The 22,798-nt window shown below is 42.1% G+C and overlaps 2 protein-coding genes across 7 annotated transcripts in view; one reads left to right on the top strand and one right to left on the bottom strand.

Annotated features, from left to right (window-relative positions):
• The window catches only part of LOC129851034 (S-adenosylmethionine mitochondrial carrier protein-like), a 332,312-nt gene that overhangs the window by 256,847 nt on the left and 52,667 nt on the right, over positions 1–22,798 (bottom strand). The gene's annotated exons all lie outside the window — the stretch shown is intronic.
• The window catches only part of LOC129851033 (leucine-rich repeat-containing protein 4C-like), a 169,869-nt gene that overhangs the window by 143,730 nt on the left and 3,341 nt on the right, over positions 1–22,798 (top strand). For 4 of the 5 annotated variants that reach the window (XM_055917198.1, XM_055917199.1, XM_055917196.1 and 1 more), the window contains one exon: positions 711–6,186. In XM_055917198.1, coding sequence (XP_055773173.1) covers positions 767–2,704 — 1,938 coding nt within the window. In that variant the 5' untranslated portion in view covers positions 711–766 and the 3' untranslated portion in view covers positions 2,705–6,186. Of the gene's footprint in view, positions 1–710; positions 6,187–10,508; positions 10,675–22,798 lie in introns of those variants that run through there. The other variant, XR_008758927.1, reaches the window with a different exon arrangement.

Here is a 22,798-nt window from a genome sequence, read left to right as displayed (position 1 = left end):
TACAGCATTGTACAGCGCACACATCCCCTAACAGCATGACATATGATACAGACAGATCATCATTCCCTGCTATCTTTGTGCCTCTGCCTTTTCACAGTCCAGCCACATACATACAATTGAGCATCACTACGAGATGTAATCAGAAATGACCTGATATGGCGGCATGATTGAAGGACTGGTGGGTGGCAAGCGTCCTGTTATTTATGTCCCCCCAGTCTGAAATATAATTCACACCACAGCATCAGACATGACTGTGCCTGCCCCCACTCCTCCACACCAATGGAGAGATACAGCACAGAAGTTGGAGGCAATATTGTGATTTTGTTTTATGTGACTAAGATTGAGTGTGCAGGAGGCAACACACTCAGAAACAGAAACGGATATAAAACACACTGCCAAGGTCATCGCATATTCATATTGTGGCACACAGTGTTAATACGTGAGTGTGTTGGAGGGGTGTGTGTGTGTGTCTGTGTGTGTATCTATTGATTTCTGAAGCTTTTTTATCAGACAGATTATGTACGGTTTACCCTTGTAATGTCTCCTTGCACAAGAAACACATTAACAGGCTACAGTGAATATGTCATCACTTAAAAACCAATGTACACATGTGATGTTTATCTTGTAAACAAATTATAAAACATGGGTTTGTATTTACATTCCTCCCTTCTAACCCATCCTTCCTCTCTGTGTTCTTTTTTTCATTTCAGCCAACTCCAACACCGCCTCTTCCCAAAAAGTGGACGACCCAGCCAATGAATTATGAATGTTGAACAAGATGACCTCTTCTCGGCAGCAGCAGACGATGAGAGGTCCTAGGTGGAACCGGGCCCTGTCCGACCCTTTGTTTTTGCTGCTCCTAGCCCTCCAGCTCCTGGCGGTGGCGGGCCTGGTGCGTGCTCAGACCTGCCCCTCTGTCTGCTCCTGCAGCAACCAGTTCAGCAAGGTGATCTGCACGCGGCGGGGGCTCCGTGAGGTCCCCGACGGCATCTCCACCAACACACGCTACCTGAACCTGCAGGAGAACCTCATCCAGGTGATCAAGGTGGACAGCTTCAAGCACCTTCGGCACCTGGAGATCCTGCAGCTGAGCAAAAACCACATCCGAAACATTGAGATTGGGGCCTTCAACGGCCTGGCCAGTCTCAACACCCTGGAGTTGTTTGACAACCGCCTCACCACAATCCCCAATGGGGCCTTTGAGTACCTCTCCAAGCTCAAGGAGCTGTGGCTGAGGAACAACCCCATCGAGAGCATTCCCTCGTATGCGTTCAACAGGGTGCCCTCGCTACGGAGGCTGGATTTAGGGGAACTCAAACGCCTCTCGTATATCTCAGAGGGGGCTTTCGAGGGCCTCGGCAACCTGCGCTACCTGAACCTGGGCATGTGCAATCTGAAAGAGATCCCCAACCTCATCCCACTGGTCAAGCTGGACGAGCTAGAGATGTCAGGGAACCAGCTGACGGTCATCAGACCTGGGTCCTTCAAAGGGTTGATCCACCTGCAGAAGCTGTGGATGATGCATGCCCAGATCAAAACCATTGAAAGGAACTCCTTTGATGACCTGCAGTCGCTGGTGGAGCTCAACCTGGCCCACAACAACCTCACCCTGCTGCCCCACGATCTCTTCACCCCCCTGCACCACCTGGAGAGAGTCCACCTCCATCACAACCCCTGGAACTGCAACTGTGACATCCTGTGGCTCAGCTGGTGGCTCAAAGAGATGGTGCCGGCCAACACCAGCTGCTGCGCCCGCTGCAGTTCCCCAGCCAGCCACAAGGGACGCTACATAGGTGAGCTGGACCAGAACTATTTCCACTGTTACGCACCTGTTATTGTGGAGCCACCAGCGGACCTGAACGTGACGGAGGGTATGGCTGCAGAGCTGAAGTGCAGGGCCAGCTCTCTGACCTCAGTCAGTTGGATTACGCCCAATGGCTCCATCATGACCCACGGTGCGTACAAGATCCGCATTTCTGTGCTCAACGATGGTACGCTCAACTTCACCAATGTCACCATGCAGGACACGGGAACCTACACCTGCATGGTAAGCAACTCAGCAGGCAATACCACAGCATCTGCCACTCTAAACGTGTCTTCCACAGAGAACGTCCTCAGCTACTTTACCACAGTAACAGTGGAGACCATCGAGCCAGTGCACGACGAGGGGCGCTCCACCGTGTGGCAGAAGGTGGGCCCCACCCCCTCAGCCGGATCCTGGGAGACTGTGTCGTCCACCTCCACCACCACCACAACGGCCCGGACGCCCCTCTCCACCCGGGCCACAGAGAAGACCTTTACCATCCCTGTCACGGACCTGAGCGACAGCTCCATGACCGGCCTGGATGAGGTGATGAAGACCACCAAAATCATCATCGGCTGCTTCGTGGCCATCACACTCATGGCCGCCGTTATGCTAATCATCTTCTACAAGATGAGGAAGCAGCACCACCAGCAGAACCACCATGCGCCACAGCGCACCATCGAGATCATCAACGTAGACGAGGACTGTGTGACAGGCGGGCCGGCCATGGAGGGCCACCTAACTCTGCCCCCGCTGGAGCACGAGCACCTGAACCACTACAACACCTATAAGTCTGCGTACAACCACGTCTCCACTATCAACTCCATACACAGCTCGGCGCACGAACCTTTGTTAATCCGGGCCAGTTCGAAAGACAATGTACAAGAGACCCAGATCTAACAATTTTTTCATAATGAGACAAACTGATGAAATTACAAAAGGGACATTAGTTATGAGGACTATGGATTTGAAGTGGAGGACTTGACTGACTGTGTGTCCAGCGAATCAGTGGTTGATGATGTTTATTCAATGGCTTTGGAAACTAGGGTATGTCTAATGTTTCAAAAAATGTCTTTACAAAAAAGAACTTATTTATTTAAGAAAAAATCTATTGTGGCTAAATCAAGAAAAAACTGTATTCTGCAAATATTTTTTCAGAACTTATTTCATCAGATGTTTAGTTTTCTTCATTTGAGGGAGGATGGTTTACTAATATGCTTACAAACTCTATGTGAATCTCAAGCTAACCATAGATCCTCAAGACAAGATAGCTCATGTTCTGGTTTCCCCCAATCTGTAAGTGATGGCAAGTTGGCAACCTGTTTTACTCAACATACTTAGATAAATTCTAGATCACATCAGAGATTTCCTCCTGCCACAAACTAATTGATTAAATATTTTGTGACAATCTGTTCATTTAGATGGATTTTAAACGTTATCTGAATGAATGCTGGGACTGTCAGCGATGAAATCTGATAACACAATATTTCATTAAATCTGCCACTCAAATGTATTAGATACAGATGTACCCTTGGCTTTGCCATCAATAGATTAGGGACGTTAAACGAGAGAAGTGTGTTCCAAACTATACCATGGCCAACTGTTAGCAACAAGTGATTCATAGTTGTCCCACTGTGTTTATTACGCCAGAAAATCACGAGTCTCATTTACACGTTGTGTATTCATACCATTTGTGATTCCTTCTCTATTCCACTTGCTCTGATCCATCATAACTTTGTGAGTCATGGAGATCGCATTGGTAAATACTGTCAGGCATATGAGAGCTCCCCGAATGTCATACCGCCAATTCCCATCCCACACCAGCTGTTATGATGGTTTACCATATAAACACAGATATGGGTGCTGTTCCAGATAATTTTACCTGCAATCTCATTGCAAATCTCTGAAAATTGTTATATGATATTAATGTGGTTCCTGACACAAATACTTTTACAGGTGTTAAGAGATATACTGATTTGTGTGACTTGATTTAAAAAACAGAGCCCTGGAACACCACCAAGGATACTGATGACTCTCCTTTATTAACTCTCAATGACCCCTGACTTCAACCAGGGCAGCAAGGAGCAGACTGGTGAGTGGGAACGGGGGCTAAGGACACCGAACACAGCTGTCCTAGAACATTGCCTATCGTCTATTGTCTGTTCAAACATTGGGCACATAGGCACGACAGGCCCAGATTCACACCGTGCCCCTGCCAAGCGCAGGACGAGGCCTAGAGGACAGAGTGCCATGGTTCATGCAGAGAGAGAGGGTTTAGGGATGAGGTGTGTGGCTCCGAGCAGATGTTCAGGTCACACCTGCATCCCTCTGCCTCGACCATGGCACCATTTCTATTTTAAATCGACATACCCTCGGGGATTTGGGTGGACAGTGCTTCACAGGCACCCGCTACCTGGAAAAAACGTTCATAATGTCCCACAGTATAAAATGGTGCCATAAATAAAGAGGCCAAGCAAATACCCTCCACATTCAAGGCTTAGCCACATACCCCAGGAGTCTTTTTATAGATTGTGCATCAATCTAAGTTACAAAACAAAACAAATCCCAATCAAAATCCATCAGTTTAAGCTAGAGATATCAGTTTTTTGTGTCTGAAGCGTCCGAACGGTTTGACTAATTTAACCACTCTATGGAAAGTGGATACCCCAACAAATGTCACGGGACTCATCTGAAGGTAACCGGTTTAAAAAAGAAATTGAAGTAATAAGGTAGTTTTGTGCCTACCCAAAAAAGGGGTTCAATATGTGTAAAAACAAATATATATATACAGTACATATATTTCCTGAGTTAAAAAAAATATCAACTAGATTTAGGACATACACTTTATTTTTTGACTGTCCTTTTTACCATTTATGAATGTGTTATTCAATGCGTTTCTATAGGCTTAGTGGTAAAGGCCAAAATCAATATTTTATCAAATCGTGCTTTTATATATTTTTTTGCTACCTAAAGTGGTCCTAAAATTCTAAATCAAATAGCTAAATGCTCCATAGTATGACCATCTTAAAACAATTCAATTTGTCAGCTTAGCACCCCCCCTGCTTTTCTTTTTGGTCTCCACTCCCTCCATAATGTCAAACATCTAAGAAAGGTTATGCAACAGTCCTTTTTCCTTTTCGGGTCCATTTTGTTTCTGAGAAATAAATGATTGTGTTCTATTTGAAATTCTCCAGAAGAATGAGGGTACACAGATGTCATCTAGTTATTTTCTGGGAGGAAGCACTATTAATGATATGATGTCAAATACAGGAGTGGGCTGATTCAGTCACCATGGAAACCATGACCTTAAGCAGAAAGGCATGCGCTATCAGAGCTCCCATTGGCTAGCTAGATGCTTTAACATTATTCAGAGTCAATTGAAAATGGTATGTCCGTGGATAGTGTTAATTAAAATGCACCTCAACTATGAAACAATATGCTTACAGTGATGCAGTAGCATTTCATCCCCTTGCACTTGACCAGTGTTTAGTATTAAACAGCAGGGTATGGAGGTTTTCACAGATTATAATGATATGTAGCGTCTCCCGTGTTACTTTTCCACTTAAACCCAGACAGTAAAGGATGCAAAATCGAATCGAAGAATAGACAAATGCTGCAATCAGTTTTAAAAGTCACTTCTACTGTATACTTGGACAGAAAGACTAAATCCTCAAAGATGAATGAATAACTTATTTTAATGTCATGTGGCATGTTTTGACCTAATTATAATTCAGGTAACTCCATCTTACATGAGCTTCTTCAACACAGTTTTAGTCAACATGAAACAAACATGTTCATCAGTGTGGCATCCCTGCCAATACAATAACTAAAGATGTTTACATGGAGTTTAGCACAGACGTAAACCATCTCTGTTGTGTGAGTCATTGACTATGTGTTTGGGGTGATCATGGTGGGATCTGGATCTCAAATTTTTAAGTAAGAGAGTTTGTCCATCATCCCTTCTCTTTCCTTTGGTTGGTAAATCATTTGGACATTTTTATGGTGCATTTATTGCAATTTAGTAAATCTATCTAATTCTTTATGTATTGTATCTCAATGTTTTGGTTGGGGGGAGGGACAAGATGCTTTTAGTTCAACATTATTTTCTCTGAGAGGAAATACTGTTCTAGTGGTAGATTTCTAAAAAAAAACATTTTTAAATTAAAAATTAAAAATAAAAACGTTTTAAATTTAAATTTTACATGTGCCAACAACCTGTTTATTAAAGTGAAAAATAGAAACATGCTGTAAAATAGTAAGACATTGATTTTCATGTTAGCATACTTCATGACCTTAAAAAAATATATGAAGATCGATGATAGACCAGGAGTTTGTAGTTCATACATAAAAATACGTTACAAATAAACTATTGTTCTTTTTTATGTATGGTCTGGTTCTTAATTACAACCTTTTTTTCCATCGTTTTTTTCCAATGCTAGTATTTTTGTATTTTAACATTGCTTTTTTTCTCGATAGTAGTACTCTTGTTTTTTAATAGTTTTTTTTTTAAGTAGTGACAAAACACAACACATACCACCCAGAAGTGTTTTCTGTGCAAAGACGGTCATCCGTTGATGTTACACTATAAGGAAGGGAATCTGACAGATGAGTACAGACTGGTAATTTCCTTTCCTTCTACTATTCATTGCATACAGGATCACAGTCTCAGCCTATAATTAAGGAGATTGTCAGCAGGCTACCACAATGACTAATGTTCTTGTAAATGGTTGATTATCTACAGTGGGAATGATTATCAAATTACCACAAGCTTTTGTCTTTGCGATGTGTCATTTTAAAGACCTGGAAATTATGAATGATGATGGTTGAATCATTGTACAATCTGCTGAGGACAGGAAAATGTAACAAGGTAAAAAGGATACAAGGTGCTAAGATGCCTCTCAAAATAAAAGGCTTGTGGTCTTACTTTAATAATTAACTCTGATGTAGCATACATAATAGTAAAAACATTGTTACCATCCCCCTAAAACCCCACACCATCAGCAATTAGTGAGCACATGTCCTTACACTACTCTCATGGGAGGAGAGAAGATCTGGATTTCCAACTGCTCTTGACTTTATCACACCAAAGTTTATGAGATTAGGATTAAATTAATCACAAAATCTGATTGTAATTCCAGATAATCTAGGCGAGTCTAATGTTAGCACATGTTACATAACTGGAGATTCAGATGCTCCGGGGGAGGAGAAGAAGCATTAGCAATGAAAGTCAATGCATTTCAAAATGTTCTGCAACTTGGATGGATTTTTGTGTGTGTGTGATTGTTTCTGTAATAACAGGGTGTACAACAGTGGAGGCTCCTCAGAGGAAGAAGGAGAGGACCGTCCTCCTCAGTGAATTTAATAAAAATAAAAATACTGAAACATAAAAAAGTTATCATTTTTAGATACAACTACACAAAATATATTCACTTGTCACCAAATAATTTAATAAATCATTTTTTTTTGCACTGAAGGTCTGCAGTAGCCTCACCAGCACTCTGTAGGGTAGCACCATGGTGTAGCCGGACGACAGCTAGCTTCTGTCCTCATCTGGGTACATTGACTTCAATACAAAACCTAGGAGGCTCATGGTTCTCACCCCCTTCCATAGACTTACACAGTAATTATGACAACTTCCGGGGAACTTCCTCCATACTAAGAGCTCTTGCAACATGAACTGACATGTTGTCCACCCATTCAAAGGATCAGAGAATGAATCTAGTACTGAAAGCATACGCTACAGCTAGCTAGCACTGCAATGCATAACACGTGGTGATTAGTTGACTCAAAGAGAGAGAAACACAATAGTTGAACAGTTTTGAACAAATTAATTTCTTCCAAAATTAAGGAGAAGCAAGAGAGAGAGGTAGCTATATTTTGTAGTATATTTTTGTTCACTTTCACTAACTTAGTTAGGATCGAATGCAGCTAGCTTGTTTAGCCTACTCAAAAACCCAGCTCAAACAAAGAGGGTTGCTAGGTTAGCTAGCTGGCTATGGCTATCCAACACTGGAGCTCTTCCAAGTCAAGGTAAGCTGTTGGTATAATTCATTTATTGCCACCGGGGCCCACTGGTGTAACTGCTAAACTGCTTACAGACTGTACACTGTACTGCATGATTGGAGCGGGTTTACTATTGCGTTAGTTCTAGTAGCTATGTTGACTATTACGTGACAACGATGTAGGCTGTATGTAATGGATAGCGGTCATGATATGAAAGTTTGGATCTGAATGGTTTTTTGCCTGGTCACAGACAGCTGATGTGTTGCACATTGAAGTCCACAAGCGAAGGGAAAAGGTGAGAGCAGGAGAAAGCGTAGTAGATGTGAGAAGGAATTACAGGGCATTCAGAAAGTATTCAGACCCCTTAACTTTTTACACATTTTGTTACGTTACAGCCTTATTCTTAAATGGATTACATAGTTTTTCCCCTTCATCAATCTACATACAATACCCTATGAAAAAGGAAACTTTTAAATTTTTTAATTGTTAAAACATTTTTGTTGTTGTTGAAATATTTAATTTACATAAGTATGCAGATCCTTCATTTAGTACTTTGTTGAAGCACTTTTGCCAGCGATTACAGCCTTGGGTCTTCTTGGGAATGACGCTACAATGACGCTACATCTGTATTTGGGGAGTTTTTCCCATTTTCTTTGCATATCCGCTCAAGCTCTGTCAGGTCGGATGTGGAGCGTCTCTGTACAGATATATTCAGGTCTGGACGGGCTCTGGCTGGGCAAAAGAAGGACATTCAGAGACTTGTCCCGAAGCCACACCTGTGTTGTCTTGGATGTGTGCTTAGGGTCGTTGTCCTGTTGGAAGGTGAACCTTCATCTCAGTCTGTGGTCCTGAGCACACTGGAGCAGGTTTTCATCAAGGATCTTTCTGTACTTTGCGGCGTTCATCTTTTCCTTGATCCTGACTAGTCTCCCAGTCCGTGCCATAACCATACTTCACCGTAGGGATGGTGCCAGGTTTCCTCCAGATGTGATGCTTGGCATTCAGGCCAAAGAGTTCAATCTTGGTTTCGTCAGACCAAAGAATCTTGTTTCTCATGGTCTGAGAGTCTTTAGGTGCCCTTTGGCAAACTCCAAGCGGGCTGACATGCGCCTTTTACTGAGGAGTGGCTTCCGTTTGGCCACTCTACAATAAAGGCCTGATTGGTGGAGTGCTGCAGAGATGGTTGTCCTTCTGGAAGGATCTCCCATCTCCACAGAGGACCTCTAGAGCTCTGCCAGAGTGACCATCGGGTTCCTGGTCACCTCCCTGACCACGCCCTTCTCCCTCGATTTCAAATTTTGTCTGGGCAGCCAGCTCTAGGAAGTCTTGGTGATTCCAAACTTCTTCAATTTAAGAATGATGGAGGCCACTGTGTTCTTGGGGACCTTCAATGCTGCAGACATTTTTTTGAGACCCTTCCCCAGATCTGTGCCTCGATACAATCCTGTCTCAGAGCTCTACGGACAATTCCTTCAACCTCATGGCTTGGGTTTTGCTCTGACATGCACTGTCAACTGGGACCTTATATAGAAAGGTGTGTGCCTTTCCAAATCATGTACAATCAGTTGAATTTACCACAGGTGGACTCCAATTAAGTGGTAGAAACATCTCAAGGAAGATAAATGTAAACAGGATGCAACTGAGCTCAATTTCGCATCTCACTGCAAACATTCTGAATACTTATGTAAATAAGGTATTTTATTTTTATACATTTGCAAACATTTCTAAAAACCTGTTTTTGCTTTGTCTTCATGGGGTATTGTGTGTAGATTGATGAGGATTCTTTAGTTATTTAATACATTTTAGAATAAAGCTGTAATGTAACAAAATGTGGAAAAAAGGAAGGGGTCTGAATACTTTCCAAATGCACTATATATACTGAACAAAAATATAAACTCAACATGCAACAATTTCATTGATTTTACTGAGTTACAGTTCATATGATGAAATCAGTCAATTTAAATATTCATTAGGTCCTAAACTATGTATTTCATATGACAGGAAATACAGATATGCATCTGTTGGTCAGATACCTTAAAAACAAATGGGCCTCACAATGTGCCTCAGGATCTCGTCATTGTATTTTTGTGCATTCAAATTGCCATCGATAAAATGCAACTGTGTTAGTTGTGCATAGCTTATGCCTGCCCATAACATAACCCCACCATGGGGCACTCAGTTCACAATGTTGACATCAGCAAACCGCTCGCCCACACGAAGCCATACACATGGTGCCTACCAGTCTGTGACCAGATTTTGTAATCTAACACCTTGACAACATTCTGCAGGCATTGTTGAATGCGAGACCAGTGCATCAGTAAGCACTGCGTGAGATGCTGTCTGAGCCTGCAAGGAGAGCTTACAGCTGCCTTACAACACAGCAGGCTAATGTGCTGTTAGAAATGTTTAAATGTACCCAAACATTTTATTCTCATGTTTGAGCTCTCAAAACAGCATGACACTACTGTAAGTCGTCAGATATTAATACGTTAGCTTTGCTATTGATGAGAGTGGGGATATGATGACATAAAAAAGCAGTTTAAAGTAACAGTACAGTCTTTAAGTACAATCTGCAGTATGAACTACTGTTTACAAAGATCTGCATATGTGTGTACAGTACCTGTGGATCTTTATTTCTGTGATTGCTCAGCATGTCTTCCAAAGCTCTGTTTCCATCTTCTTGTTTTCCTCTCTCCTCCAGTGTGGGTATACAGTAACAGTGCTGATCCATGGTGGAGCTGAGTTCACTACTGCCCAAGCATATCCAGCTAATTTCTGAGCTGAAGGACTGCTTAGTGAGCCTTGCACTTAAAAACCCAACATGCCTCTGAGACCATGCTGGGCAGATGTCAGCTGCAAAAAGCAAGGTACTCTCTATTGTACTGTGTTCCCATAATCCCATTAATTCTCTTTAAATTGACAAAAAACACTTGAAAACCAATTTACTCTTCCTAACAGCCATCATCCGCTTGCTGTGCATTTGGGCAGTGATCTTTCCCAAGCTGGAGTCACTCCCAAGCTGGAGGCATTGAAATGATTCATGATGGATAGGGATAGAGTCCTGAGTTTCAAAACCACATCTATTGATGAGGAAACCTCTGGGCCCTAGTAGTCTAGTATAATGATGGTTAAAAATAAATTATGATGAGAATAAAATAACATTTCACCCTTGAAACAAACTATCAAGCATTTTCATTGCTTGGGAATGTCCTAAATTCGAGCTCTGTCTATTTCCCACTGCTTTTAATATTAGTAAGGTTTGTAAATAGTAAAACTCATGCAGCACATGATATATGGTAATTTCACTCTAGGCCACCATAATCACGTTTTTCAACTGGTTGTTCACTACAGCACTGTTTCCGTTGAATTCAACAATGCACTCCTTTCTGTTGTATTGAACGCGACCCTGGTTTAGCAACCTAGAAAGTTACCAATGCTAAATGTTAATGAATATGATTTCAAGTAATGAGAAGAAACCCAGGGGAGAACGACTGACACCTCTAATTTGAAGCCACAGAAGTGGCTTCCTGTTCAGAAAACAGGATCCCCATTATAGTAAATGGGAAAATGGCAATTTTTGGAGATAATCTTCATGTAAAAAAAACTAACAATTAGAAGACACTCATGGTAACAGATACTTGCTTCTAATACACCAGATGTATGTCCTTGAACCAGTTATACAGAAGAAGTTATAAATGATTCCAAGATGGCGTAGCAGTCGGACGTGTGTTTTATCTTGTCCCGTCCTGTCCTGTCCCGTGTAAATATTGTTTTCCCTTGCTTTTTTTCATATATATTTAGAATATATTTTAATATCACTTTCCATCTACGGATTGAATATACTCTCCTGCAACCCGCTTCACCCAATGTGGTACGGATCTGCTATTTTTATACTTAAGAACCGGAACCCCGGTCAGTTAGCCATTGATAGGCCCGTCTGCTAGGCCCATATCCCGGCTAGCCGAAGAGGTCCATCGGCCACTCCTCGGGCTACAATTGGCCTGGACCCCCGCCGGCACATCACAACTTGACTACCGCCGTAATCCGCCAGTGGGGGTTTTCAACTGGCTCCTCCGACGCGACGTCCCTTAGCCTGCTAGCTGCGGCCCACCAGCACATCGGACTTTTAGCTAACCTGTTGAGGATGGGGGCGCTGTTGTGACTATTTATGCTAATCGTGTAATTTTTGAAACGGCTTCCCACAAAATCCTTGATCGTACAATATGCATATTATTATTATTATTGGATAGAAAACAGTCTATAGTTTCTATAGGAGTTGAAATTTTGTCTCTAAGTGGAACAGAGCCCATTCTACAGCAATTTCCCTGACATGGAGTCAGATTTCAGAAATGTTGGCCCCTGATCTGGAGTCAGTTACAAGGGCACTGTTATTGCTATAAGTATACGGACACTGCTTACGTCTTCCCCTGGATGCCTTTACGTGATGACGATTTGAATGGGGTCGATTGCGCGTTCACAGGCACTACAAATTAAAAAACCCTGAGGCTAGTCACTCTTTTCTTGGTGCGTCATGCGCCTAGAGGACACCGACCCGCACCTGTTCCAAGCATTAGTGGAGGGAGTAATATTACTCGGGTCATGTTTCTAATCGTTATGGGAGTTAAAAACATCATAAGTTAGTTAATTTAAAGCGTTTTATAGCAATTTATATCCGTTTAGTGCGATTTTGGGACATTTATTTCTGAAACGCTGTGAATTGCTGGGCACGCTTCCAGTTCATCCCGAACGCAGTTGGCATTTCCACATGGCAAGAGGACAGCTTTCCACCAAAAGACGATTGGACCCAAGAAAGGATCCTTTGCCCAAGATACTGATGGAAGAACAGCTCAAAGTAGGACATTTTTATTATGATAAATCGTGTTTCTGTCGAAAAATGTTAGTGGCTTAGGACGCCATGTTTTTTGACGTAGCTTCGCTTGGCGCAAACTGTATTGAAAAGTAAGGATAAATAAAAAAATGTAATTCCGCGATTGTATTAAGAATTAAATTGTCTATCAATCCCTGTCCACCCTATATTTTTTAGTCACGTTTATGAGTATTTATGTATAAGAGTAGATCACTGTCTAAGTGGCGCACGGACATTTTCTCACCAGCTTGGCTACATTTCACATTGTCTAACCATGATTTTGGTGGCTAAATATAAACATTTTCGATCAAACTCTATATGGATTGTGTAATATGATGTTACAGGAGTGTCATCTGAAGAATTCTGAGAAAGTTAGTGAAAAAATTAATATATTTTGGCGATGTTGACTTTTATCGCTCACTTTGGCTAGAATCAATGCTGGGCTGCTATGTGCTATGCTAATATAACGATTTATTGTGTTTTCGCTGTAAGACACTTAGAAAATCTGAAATATTGTCTGTATTCACAGGATCTGTGTCTTTCGATTAGTGTATGCTGTGTATTTTTACGAAATGTTTGATGATTAGTAAGTAGGTAAAGACGTTGCTCAATGTAGTTATTCTAGTCCATTTGTGACGGTGGGTGCAATTGTAACCTATGCCATCTACCTGAAATATGCACTTTTTTCTAACAAAACCTATCCCATACCATAAATATGTTATCAGACTGTCATCTGATGAGTTTTTTTCTTGGTTAGGGGCTATAAATATCTTAGTTTAGCCGAATTGGTGATAGCTACTGGTGTTGGTGGACAAATAAAAGATGGTGGATTATGCTAATGTGTTTTTAGGTAATAGATGTACATCTTTACATATTGTGTCTTCCCTGTAAAACATTTTAAAAATCGGACATGTTGGCTGGATTCACAAGATCTGTGTCTTTCATTAGCTGTATTGGACTTTAATGTGTGAAAGTTAAATATTTTAAAAAAATATATTTTTTGAATTTCGCGGCTCTGCCTTTTCAGTGGGGGGGGGGGGGGGGGGGGGGGGAGTGCTGCTAGCGGCACCCTCATCCTAGACAGGTTAAGAGGCCCATCGGACAAATTCTTTGGCCACTACACCTATTTTGCCAATTGGCCTGGTTTAACACACAGAGCCTTGCTGATCCGTCTTCTGAACCGGAATCACAGAAGTTAGCCAGCTAACTGGCTACTAGCTTGTAGTCAGCTAGCCACTGCTAGGGGTCATCAACTACCTCCATATCTCCGGATTCCTATCGCAAGCTCTGAACCTTTTTTCACCTGGATCATGGCAGCTAGCTAGCTGCTATCCGAGTGGCCACTCCTGGCTAACATCTCTGTCCCGAAGCAAGAACCAATTAGCCTGGAGCTAGGCTTGCTATGCCCATCTGCTAGGCCCATCTCCCGGCTAGCCGAAGAGGTCCATCAGCCACTCCTGGGCTACAAAACCTATTTTGCCAATCGGCCTGGACCTCCGCCGACCCATCACGACTGGACTACCGACTACCGGATTCGCCGAGGGGGTTTCTCAACTGGCTCCTCCTCCTGAATGCCCATCCGCTAGCCTGCTAGCCATGGCCTGCTAGCTGTCTAGAGCACATGGAACTGTTAGCTTAAGAGGCCCATCGAACAAATTATTTGGCCACTATACCTATCTTGTCAATTGGCCTGGTTTACCATGCGGAGCTCTGCTGATCCGTCTGCCGACGTAACAGCACGAGGGGGCCACAACAGACTTTCTTCCTTCGTGACGTCCCTCTAAGGCCCTTTTGCTAACTTGCTTTCCCCGGCCCGCTAGCTGCCCGAAGCCACTCACTGGACTCCTATGATCACTCGGCTACGCATGCCTCACCCTAACGTCATTGTCCATCGCTGTTTGGTTAGTAATTATTGCCTTCTTTCACTGTAGAGCCTCTATCCCTGCTCAATACGCCTTAGGTAACACTTTAGTTCCACCTCACACACATGCGGTGAAATCACCTGGTTTAACTTTTTAGGGATAGGGGGGAGCATTTTCACTTTGGATATATAGCGCATTATTACTATTGGATAGAAAACACTCTGAAGTTTCTAAAACTGATTCATGTCTGTGAGTATAACAGAACTAATATGGCAGGCAAAAACCTGAGAAAAAATCCAAACAGGAAGTGGGAATTCTGAGGCTGGTCGATTTTCAACTCATCGCCTATTGAAATCCCAGTGGGATATGGATCTGTTTGCACTTTCTATGGCTTCCACTAGATGTCAACAGACTGTAGAACGTTGAATGAATCTTCTACTGTGATGTTGAGCCGGATGGGAGCTGTTTGAGTCAGTGGTCTGGCAGAGAGCCAGGTCCTGGTCACCGCATTCCACATGATATCGACTTGCGTTCCATTACTTCTATAGACACAAAGGAATTCTCCGGTTGGAACGTTATTGAATATTTATGATAACAACATCCTAAAGATTGATTCGATACTTAGTTTGACAAGTTTATTCGACCTGTAATATAACCTTTTGAAGTTTTCATCCGAAGTTCGCCTGGACCTATGCGAGCGTTTGGATATGTGTACTATAGGTGCTAACAAAAGTAGCTACTTGGACATAAATAATGGACATTATCGAACAAAACAACAATTTATTGTGGAACTAGGATTCCTGGGAGTGCATTCTGATGAAGATCATAAAAGGTAAGGGAATATTTATAATGTAATTTCCTATTTCTGTTGACTCCAACATGGCGGAGAAATGTTGTTTCTATCTGAGCGCCGTCTCAGATTATTGCATGGTGTGCTTTTTCCGTAAAGTTTTTTCGAAATCTGACACATTAACCTGTTTGGGCTGCAGGGTCAGTATTTAGTAGCCAGATAAAAGGTGCCCATTTCAAACGGCCTCGTACTCAATTCTTGCTTGTACAATATGCATATTATTATTACTATTGGATTGAAAACACTCTCTAGTTTCTAAAACCGTTTGAATTATATCTGTGAGTAAAACTCATTTGGCACAAACTTCCTGACCCGGAAGTGGAAAGTCTGAAATCGAGGCTCTGTTCTAGTTCCTGCCTATAAATGGGCATGATACGTATTAGTATACATGCACTTCATACACCTTCCCCTGGATGTCGATAGGTGGTGAGAGAAGAAATTGAGTGTTTATCTTGGTCTGAAGTGGAATACAAGCTCTTGGAATGACGTGTCACCCATTTCCTGTTTTCAGGAAGGCGCGAGAAGGAACCTGGATTTGCCTTTTGATAAGCTGCCATTATGGACGACTAATATCTCCGGCTTTGATTTTATTTGATACATGTGACCATATCATCGTAAAGTATGTTTTTTCAATATAGTTTAATCAGATTACTGAAATTTTTTCGGGAGTTTTGCCGTGTTCCGTTCTCTTCCGTTTGTTGACATGGAGAGATTCGTGCCACTTGGCTAGTGTGCTTGCTAAATCGAGAGGGAAAGAGGCCGTTCTAAATCCAAACAACGATTGTTCTTGACAAAGGACCCCTTGTCCAACATTCTGATGAAAGATCAGCAAAAGTAGGACCCATTTTATGATGCTATTTCATATATCTGTCGTACATGTGAACTAGTCGTCGGGGCCCAGCTTTTTGGGTACTCAAGCTATACCAAAGCTGTATGTCGTAATGAAGTTATTTTTTGAATTCTAACACGATGATTTCATTAAGAACTAATGGATCTATCATTTCCTATACAACATGTATTTTTTAGTTATGTTTATGAATAGCTATTTGGTCAGAATATGTGTGTCAGAAAAAAATCCGGAAAATCTGCGCCAGCGTTTGGATATATGTACTATACGTGCTAACAAAGTAGCTACTTGGACATAAATAATTGACATTATCGAACAAATCATACATGTATTGTTTAACATGATGTCCTATGAATGTCATCTGATGAAGATCATCAAAGGTTAGTGATTAATTTTATCTCTATTTCTGCATTTTGTGACTCCTATCTTTGGCTGTAAAAATGGCTGTGTGTTTTTTGGACTTGGCGGTGATCTAACATAATCATATGTTGTGTTTTCGCTGTAAAGCATTTTTTAAATCGGACACGATGGGTAGATTAACAAGATGTTTATCTTTCATTTGCGGTATTGGACTTATTAATGTGTGAAGGTTACATATTTAAAAAAATATATTTTTGAATTTCCCGCGCTGCCTTTTCAGCGGAATGTTGTCAGGGGTTCCGCTAGCGGAAAATGTGTCCTAGAAAGGTTAAACACTGGGTTGATAGATGAGTGTGGAAGTAGCGATACTGGGGTGCAAAGGAGCAAAATAAAGCAAATAAATAACAATATGGTGATGAGGTAGTTGGATGGGGTATTTAAAGATTGGCTATGTACAGGTGCAGTGATTTGTGAGCTGCTCTGACAGCTGGTGCTTAAAGCTAGTGAGGGAGATATGAGTCTCCAGCTTCAGTGATTTTTGCAGTTTGTTCCATTCATTGGCAGCATCGAATTGGAAGGGAAGGCGGCCGAATGAGGAAACGGCTTTGGAGGTGACCAGTGAAATATACCTGCTGGAGCGCGTGCTGCGGGTGGGTGCTGCTATGGTGACCAGTGAGCTGAGATAAGGCGGGGCTTTACCTAGCAATGACTTATAGATGACCTGGAGCCAGTGGGTCTGGCGACGGATATGAAGCGAGGGCAAGCCAACAGGTCGCTGTGGTGGGTAGTATCTGGGGCTTTGGTGACAAAACGGATGTCACTGTGATAGACTGCATCCAGTTTGCTGAGTAGAGTGTTGGAGGCTATTTTGTAAATGACATCGCTGAAGTCAAGGATCGGTAGGATAGTCAGTTTTACTAGGGTATGTTTGGCAGCATGAGTGACGGATGCTTGTTGATAAACAGGAAGCCGATTCTAGATTTAATTTGGGATTGGAGATGCTTAATGTGTGTTTGGAAGGAGAGATTGCAGTCTAACCAGACACCTAGGTATTTGTAGTTGTCCACATATTCTAAGTCAGAACAGTGCAGAGTAGTGATGCTGGACGGGTGGGTAGGTGTGGGCAGCGATCGGTTGAAGAGCATGCATCGAGTTTTGCTTTCATTTACGAGCAGTTGGAGGCCATGGAAGGAGAGTTGTATGGCGGATTGCATAGCGGAGAGGGTATGGTGGGAATCGAAAATGGTCGGTGATCTGTTTGTTAACCTGTTGGGGATGGGGGCGCTGTTTAGACTATTTATGCTAATGTGGCTAATTTTTTAAACGGCTTCCCACAAAATCCTTGATCGTACAATATGCATATTATTATTATTATTGGATAGAAAACAGTCTATAGTTTCTATAGGAGTTGAAATTTTGTCTCTAAGTGGAACAGAGCCCATTCTACAGCAATTTCCCTGACATGGAGTCAGATTTGAGAAACGTTGGCCACTTTTCTGAAGTCATTTAAACGGGCACTGTCGTTGCTATGACTATACGGACACTTCTTACGTCTTCCCCTGGATGCCTTTACGTGATGACGATTCCAACGGGCTCGATTGCTCGTTCACAGGCCCTACAAATGAAAAAAACCTTTAGCTAGCAAGTCTTTTCTTGCTGCGTAACGCGCGTGGAAGACACCGACCCTCTCCTGTTCCAAGCGTTAGTTTAGCCTGTTATATTTCTCCGGTCATCTTTTCACTCGTTATAGGAGTTACAAACATCACAAAGTAGTTAATTTAAAGCGTTTTATAGCAATTTATATCCGTTTAGTGCGATTTTGGGACATTTATTTTTGCAACGATGTGAAAAGTTGGGCACGCTTTTCAGTTCATCCCGAACGTAGTTGACATTTCCACATGGCAAGAGGACAGCTTTCCACCAAAAGACGATTTCTCCCAAGAAAGGATCCTTTGCCCAAGATACTGATGGAAGAACAGCTCAAGGTAGGACATTTTTATTATGATAAATCGTGTTTCTGTCGAAACATTTTAGTGGCTTAGGACGCCATGTTTTTTGACGTAGCTTCGCTTGGCGCAAACTGTATTGAAAAGTAAGGATAAATTAAAAAATGTAATAACGCAATTGTATTAAGAATTAAATTGTCTATCAATCCCTGTCCACCCTATATTTTTTAGTCACGTTTATGAGTATTTATGTATAAGAGTAGATCACTGTCTAAGTGGCGCAAGGACGTTTTCTTTACCAGCTTGTCTACATTTCACATTGTCTAACCATGATTTTGGTGGCTAAATATAAACATTTTCGATCAAACTGTATATGCATGTTGTAATGTGATGTTACAGGAGTGTCATCGGAAGAATTCTGAGAAGGTTAGTGAAAAAATTAATATCTTTTGGCGATGTTGACTTTTATCGCTCACTTTGGCTAGAATCAATGCTGGGCTGCTAATTGCTATGTGCTAAGCTAATATAACGATTTATTGTGTTTTCGCTGTAAGACACTTAGAAAATCTGAAATATTGTCTGTATTCACAGGATCTGTGTCTTTCGATTCGTGTATGCTGTGTATTTTTACGAAATGTTTGATGATTAGTAGTTAGGTAAACACGTTGCTCATTGTAATTATTCTAGTCCATTTGTGATGGTGGGTGCAATTGTAAACTATGCCATATACCTGAAATATGCACTTTTTTCTAACAAAACCTATCCCATACCATAAATATGTTATCAGACTGTCATCTAATGAGTTTTTTTGTTGGTTAGGGGCTATAAATATCTTAGTTTAGCCGAATTGGTGATGGCTACTGGTGTTGGTGGACAAATAAAAGATGGTGGATTATGCTAATGTGTTTTTAGGTAATAGATGTACATCTTTACATATTGTGTCTTCCCTGTAAAACATTTTAAAAATCGGAAATGTTGACTGGATTCATAAGATCTGTGTCTTTCATTAGCTGTATTGGACTTTAATGTGTGAAAGTTAAATATTTTAAAAAAATATTTTTTTTGAATTTCGCGGCACTGGTTTTTCAGTGGGGGGGGGGGGGGTGTGCCGCTAGCGCCACGCTGATCCTAGACAGGTTAACTTGGTTTCATAGACCTTAGAAAGGCAGGTTAGGATAGATATAGGTCTGTAGCAGTTTGGGTCTAGAGTGTCTCCCCTTTGAAGAGGGGGATGACCGCGGCAGCTTTCCAATCTTTGAGGATCTCAGACGATACGAAAGAGAGGTTGAACAAGCTAGTAATAGGGGTTACAACAATTTTTGCGAAAAATTTTAGGAAGAGAGTGTCCAGATTGTCTAGCCCTGCTGATTAGTAAGGGTCCAGATTTAGCAGCTCTTTCAGAACTTCAGCTACCTGTATTTGGGTAAAGACGAAATGGGGGAGGCTTGGGCAAGTTGCAGTGAGGGGTGCAGGGCTGTTGACCAGGGTAGGGGTAGCCAGGTGGAAAGCATGGCCAGCCTTAGAAAAATGCTTATTGAAATTCTCAATTATCGCGGATTTATCGGTGGTGACAGTAATTCCTAGCCTCAGTGCAGTGGGCAGCTAGGAGTGCAGTGGGCAGCTCTTATTCTCCATTGACTTTACATTGTCGTATATCTTTTTGGAGTTGAAAAAGCTAGCCTTTGCTTTCCTAACTGCCTGTGTATATTAGTTCCTTACTTCCCTGAAAAGTTGTATATCGCGGGGGCTATTCGATGCTAATGCAGTACGCCACAGGATGTTTTTGTGCTGGTCAAGGGCAGTCAGGTCTGGAGTGAACCAAGGGGTATATCTGTTTCTGGTTCTACATTTTTTGAATGGGGCATGCTTATTTAAGATGGTGAGGAAAGCACTTTTAAAATATATTTCTAGAGAAAATATCTCTGTCATCGTCACTCTATGCACAGGTCTATGCACATACATTGAATCTATACTACCGTGCCCAGAAATATGCTCCTTTTACTCTCTGTTCTGAACGTACTAGACGACCAGTTCCTTTAGCCGTACCGTTATCCTACTCCTCCTCTGTTCCTCTGGTGATGTGGAGGTTAATCCAGGCCCTGCAGTGCCTGCTCCACTCCCATTCCCCATGCGCTCTCATTTGTTGACTTCTGTAACTGTAAAAGCCTTGGATTCATGCATGTTAACATTAGAAGCCTCCTCCCTATGTTTGTTTTAATCACTGCCCTAGCACACTCTGCCAACCCGGATGTCCTAGCCGTGTCTGAATCCTGTCTTAGGAAGACCACCAAAAACCCTGAAATTTCCATCCCTAACTATAACATTTTCCGACAATATAGAACTGCCAAAGGGGGCGGAGTTGCAATCTACTGCAGAGATAGCCTGCAGAGTTCTGTCTTACTATTCAGGTCTATGCCCAAACAATTTGAGCTTCTATTTTTTTAAATCCACCTATTCAGAAACAAGTCCCTTACCGTTGCCGCTTGCTATAGACCACCTTCTGCCCCCAGCTCTGCCCTGGACACCATATGTGAATTGATTCCCCACCATTTATCTTCAGAACTCGTGCTGTTAGGTGACCTAAAATGGGACATGCTTAACACCCTGGCCATCCTACAATCTAAATTTGATGCTCTTAATCTCACACAAATTATCAATGACCCCACCAAGTACAACCCAAAATCTGTAAACACGGGCACCCTCATAGATATCATCCTCACCAACCTGCCATCCAAATACACCTCTGCTGTCTTCAAACAGGATCTCAGTGATCACTGCCTCATTGCCTGCATCCGTAATGGGTCTGCGATCAAGCGCTCACCCCTCATCACTGTTAAAAGCTCCCGAAAACACTTCAGCGAGTAGTCCTTTCTAATCGACCTTGCCCGGGTATCCTGGAAGGATATTGACCTCATTCCGTCAGTAGAGGATGCCTGGTTATTCTTTAACTTCACTGCGCTACGGATACCGAATACGGGTTCACTTTCCTAAACAACCGCTGAATTGCAGGGCGCCAAATTCAAAAATAGAATGTAATAGAATGTAAATGTGATGTGTAACATACAGGGAGACAGTAGGCGTAATAGAGGCAACAGCATTAGTGGCGCTTAACGCACCTACTTTCAGTTTTTCAGAGATGCATAGCAACAGAGTACTTGCAATAAGCATAATATACTGAAAAAATATATAAACGTAACATGCAACAATTTCAACGACTTTGCATCAGTCAATTGAAATACACTGAACAAAAATATAAATGCAACATGCAACAATTTCAAAGATTTTACTGAGTTACAGTTAATTTAAGGAAATCAGTCAATTGAAATAAATGCATAAGCCCTAATTTATGGATTTCACATGACTGGGAATATAGAAATGCATCTTTTGGTCACAGATGTGCATCTGTTGACCATCATTTGCCTCATGCATTCCGACACATCTCCTTTGCATACATTTGTAGCCTGCTGGAGGTCATTTTGCAGGGCGCTGGCAGTGCACCTCCTTGCACAAAGGCGGAGGTAGCGGTCCTGCTGCTGGGTTGTTGCCCTCCTACGGCCTCCTCCACGTCTCCTGATGTACTGGCCTGTCTCCTGGTAGCGCCTCCATGCTCTGGACACTACGCTGACAGACACAGCAACCCTTTTTGCCACAGCTCGCATTGATGTGCCATCCTGGATGAACTGCACTACCTGACTCACTTGTGTGGGTTGTAGACTCCGTCTCATGCTACCACTAGAGTGAGAGCACCGCCAGCATTCAAAAGTGACCAAAACATCAGCCAGGAAGCATAGGAACTGAGAAGTAGTCTGTGGTCACCACCTGCAGAATCACTCCTTTATTGGGGGTGTCTTGCTAATTGCCTATAATTTCCACCTTTTGTCTATTCCATTTGCACAACAGCATGTGAAATTTAGTGTCAATCAGTGTTGCTTCCTAAGTGGACAGTTTGATTTCACAGAAGTGTGATTGACTTGGAGTTACATTGTGTTGTTTAAGTGTTCCCTTTATTTTTTTGAGCAGTGTATATATAATGTGTATATATTATGTAATCTAAACCTATAACAAAGTATTCCAACTACCAATCAATAAGTGATTGTAATAATAAGTGATCATTGCTTTCCCCTGGTCAGTCTATGTCATGGAAAGAGCATGTGTTCTTAATGTTTTGCACACCCAGTGTATATCCATCTTATTGAAATGTTTTTCATGCTTTTTCTCGAGACAGTGCCGTCTGACTGTCTACAAGAACACAATATGGC

The sequence above is a fragment of the Salvelinus fontinalis genome, chromosome 3 (assembly GCF_029448725.1).
Source record: "Salvelinus fontinalis isolate EN_2023a chromosome 3, ASM2944872v1, whole genome shotgun sequence".
Lineage (NCBI taxonomy): Eukaryota > Metazoa > Chordata > Actinopteri > Salmoniformes > Salmonidae > Salvelinus > Salvelinus fontinalis.
This window is presented reverse-complemented; position numbering and strand designations above follow the sequence as displayed.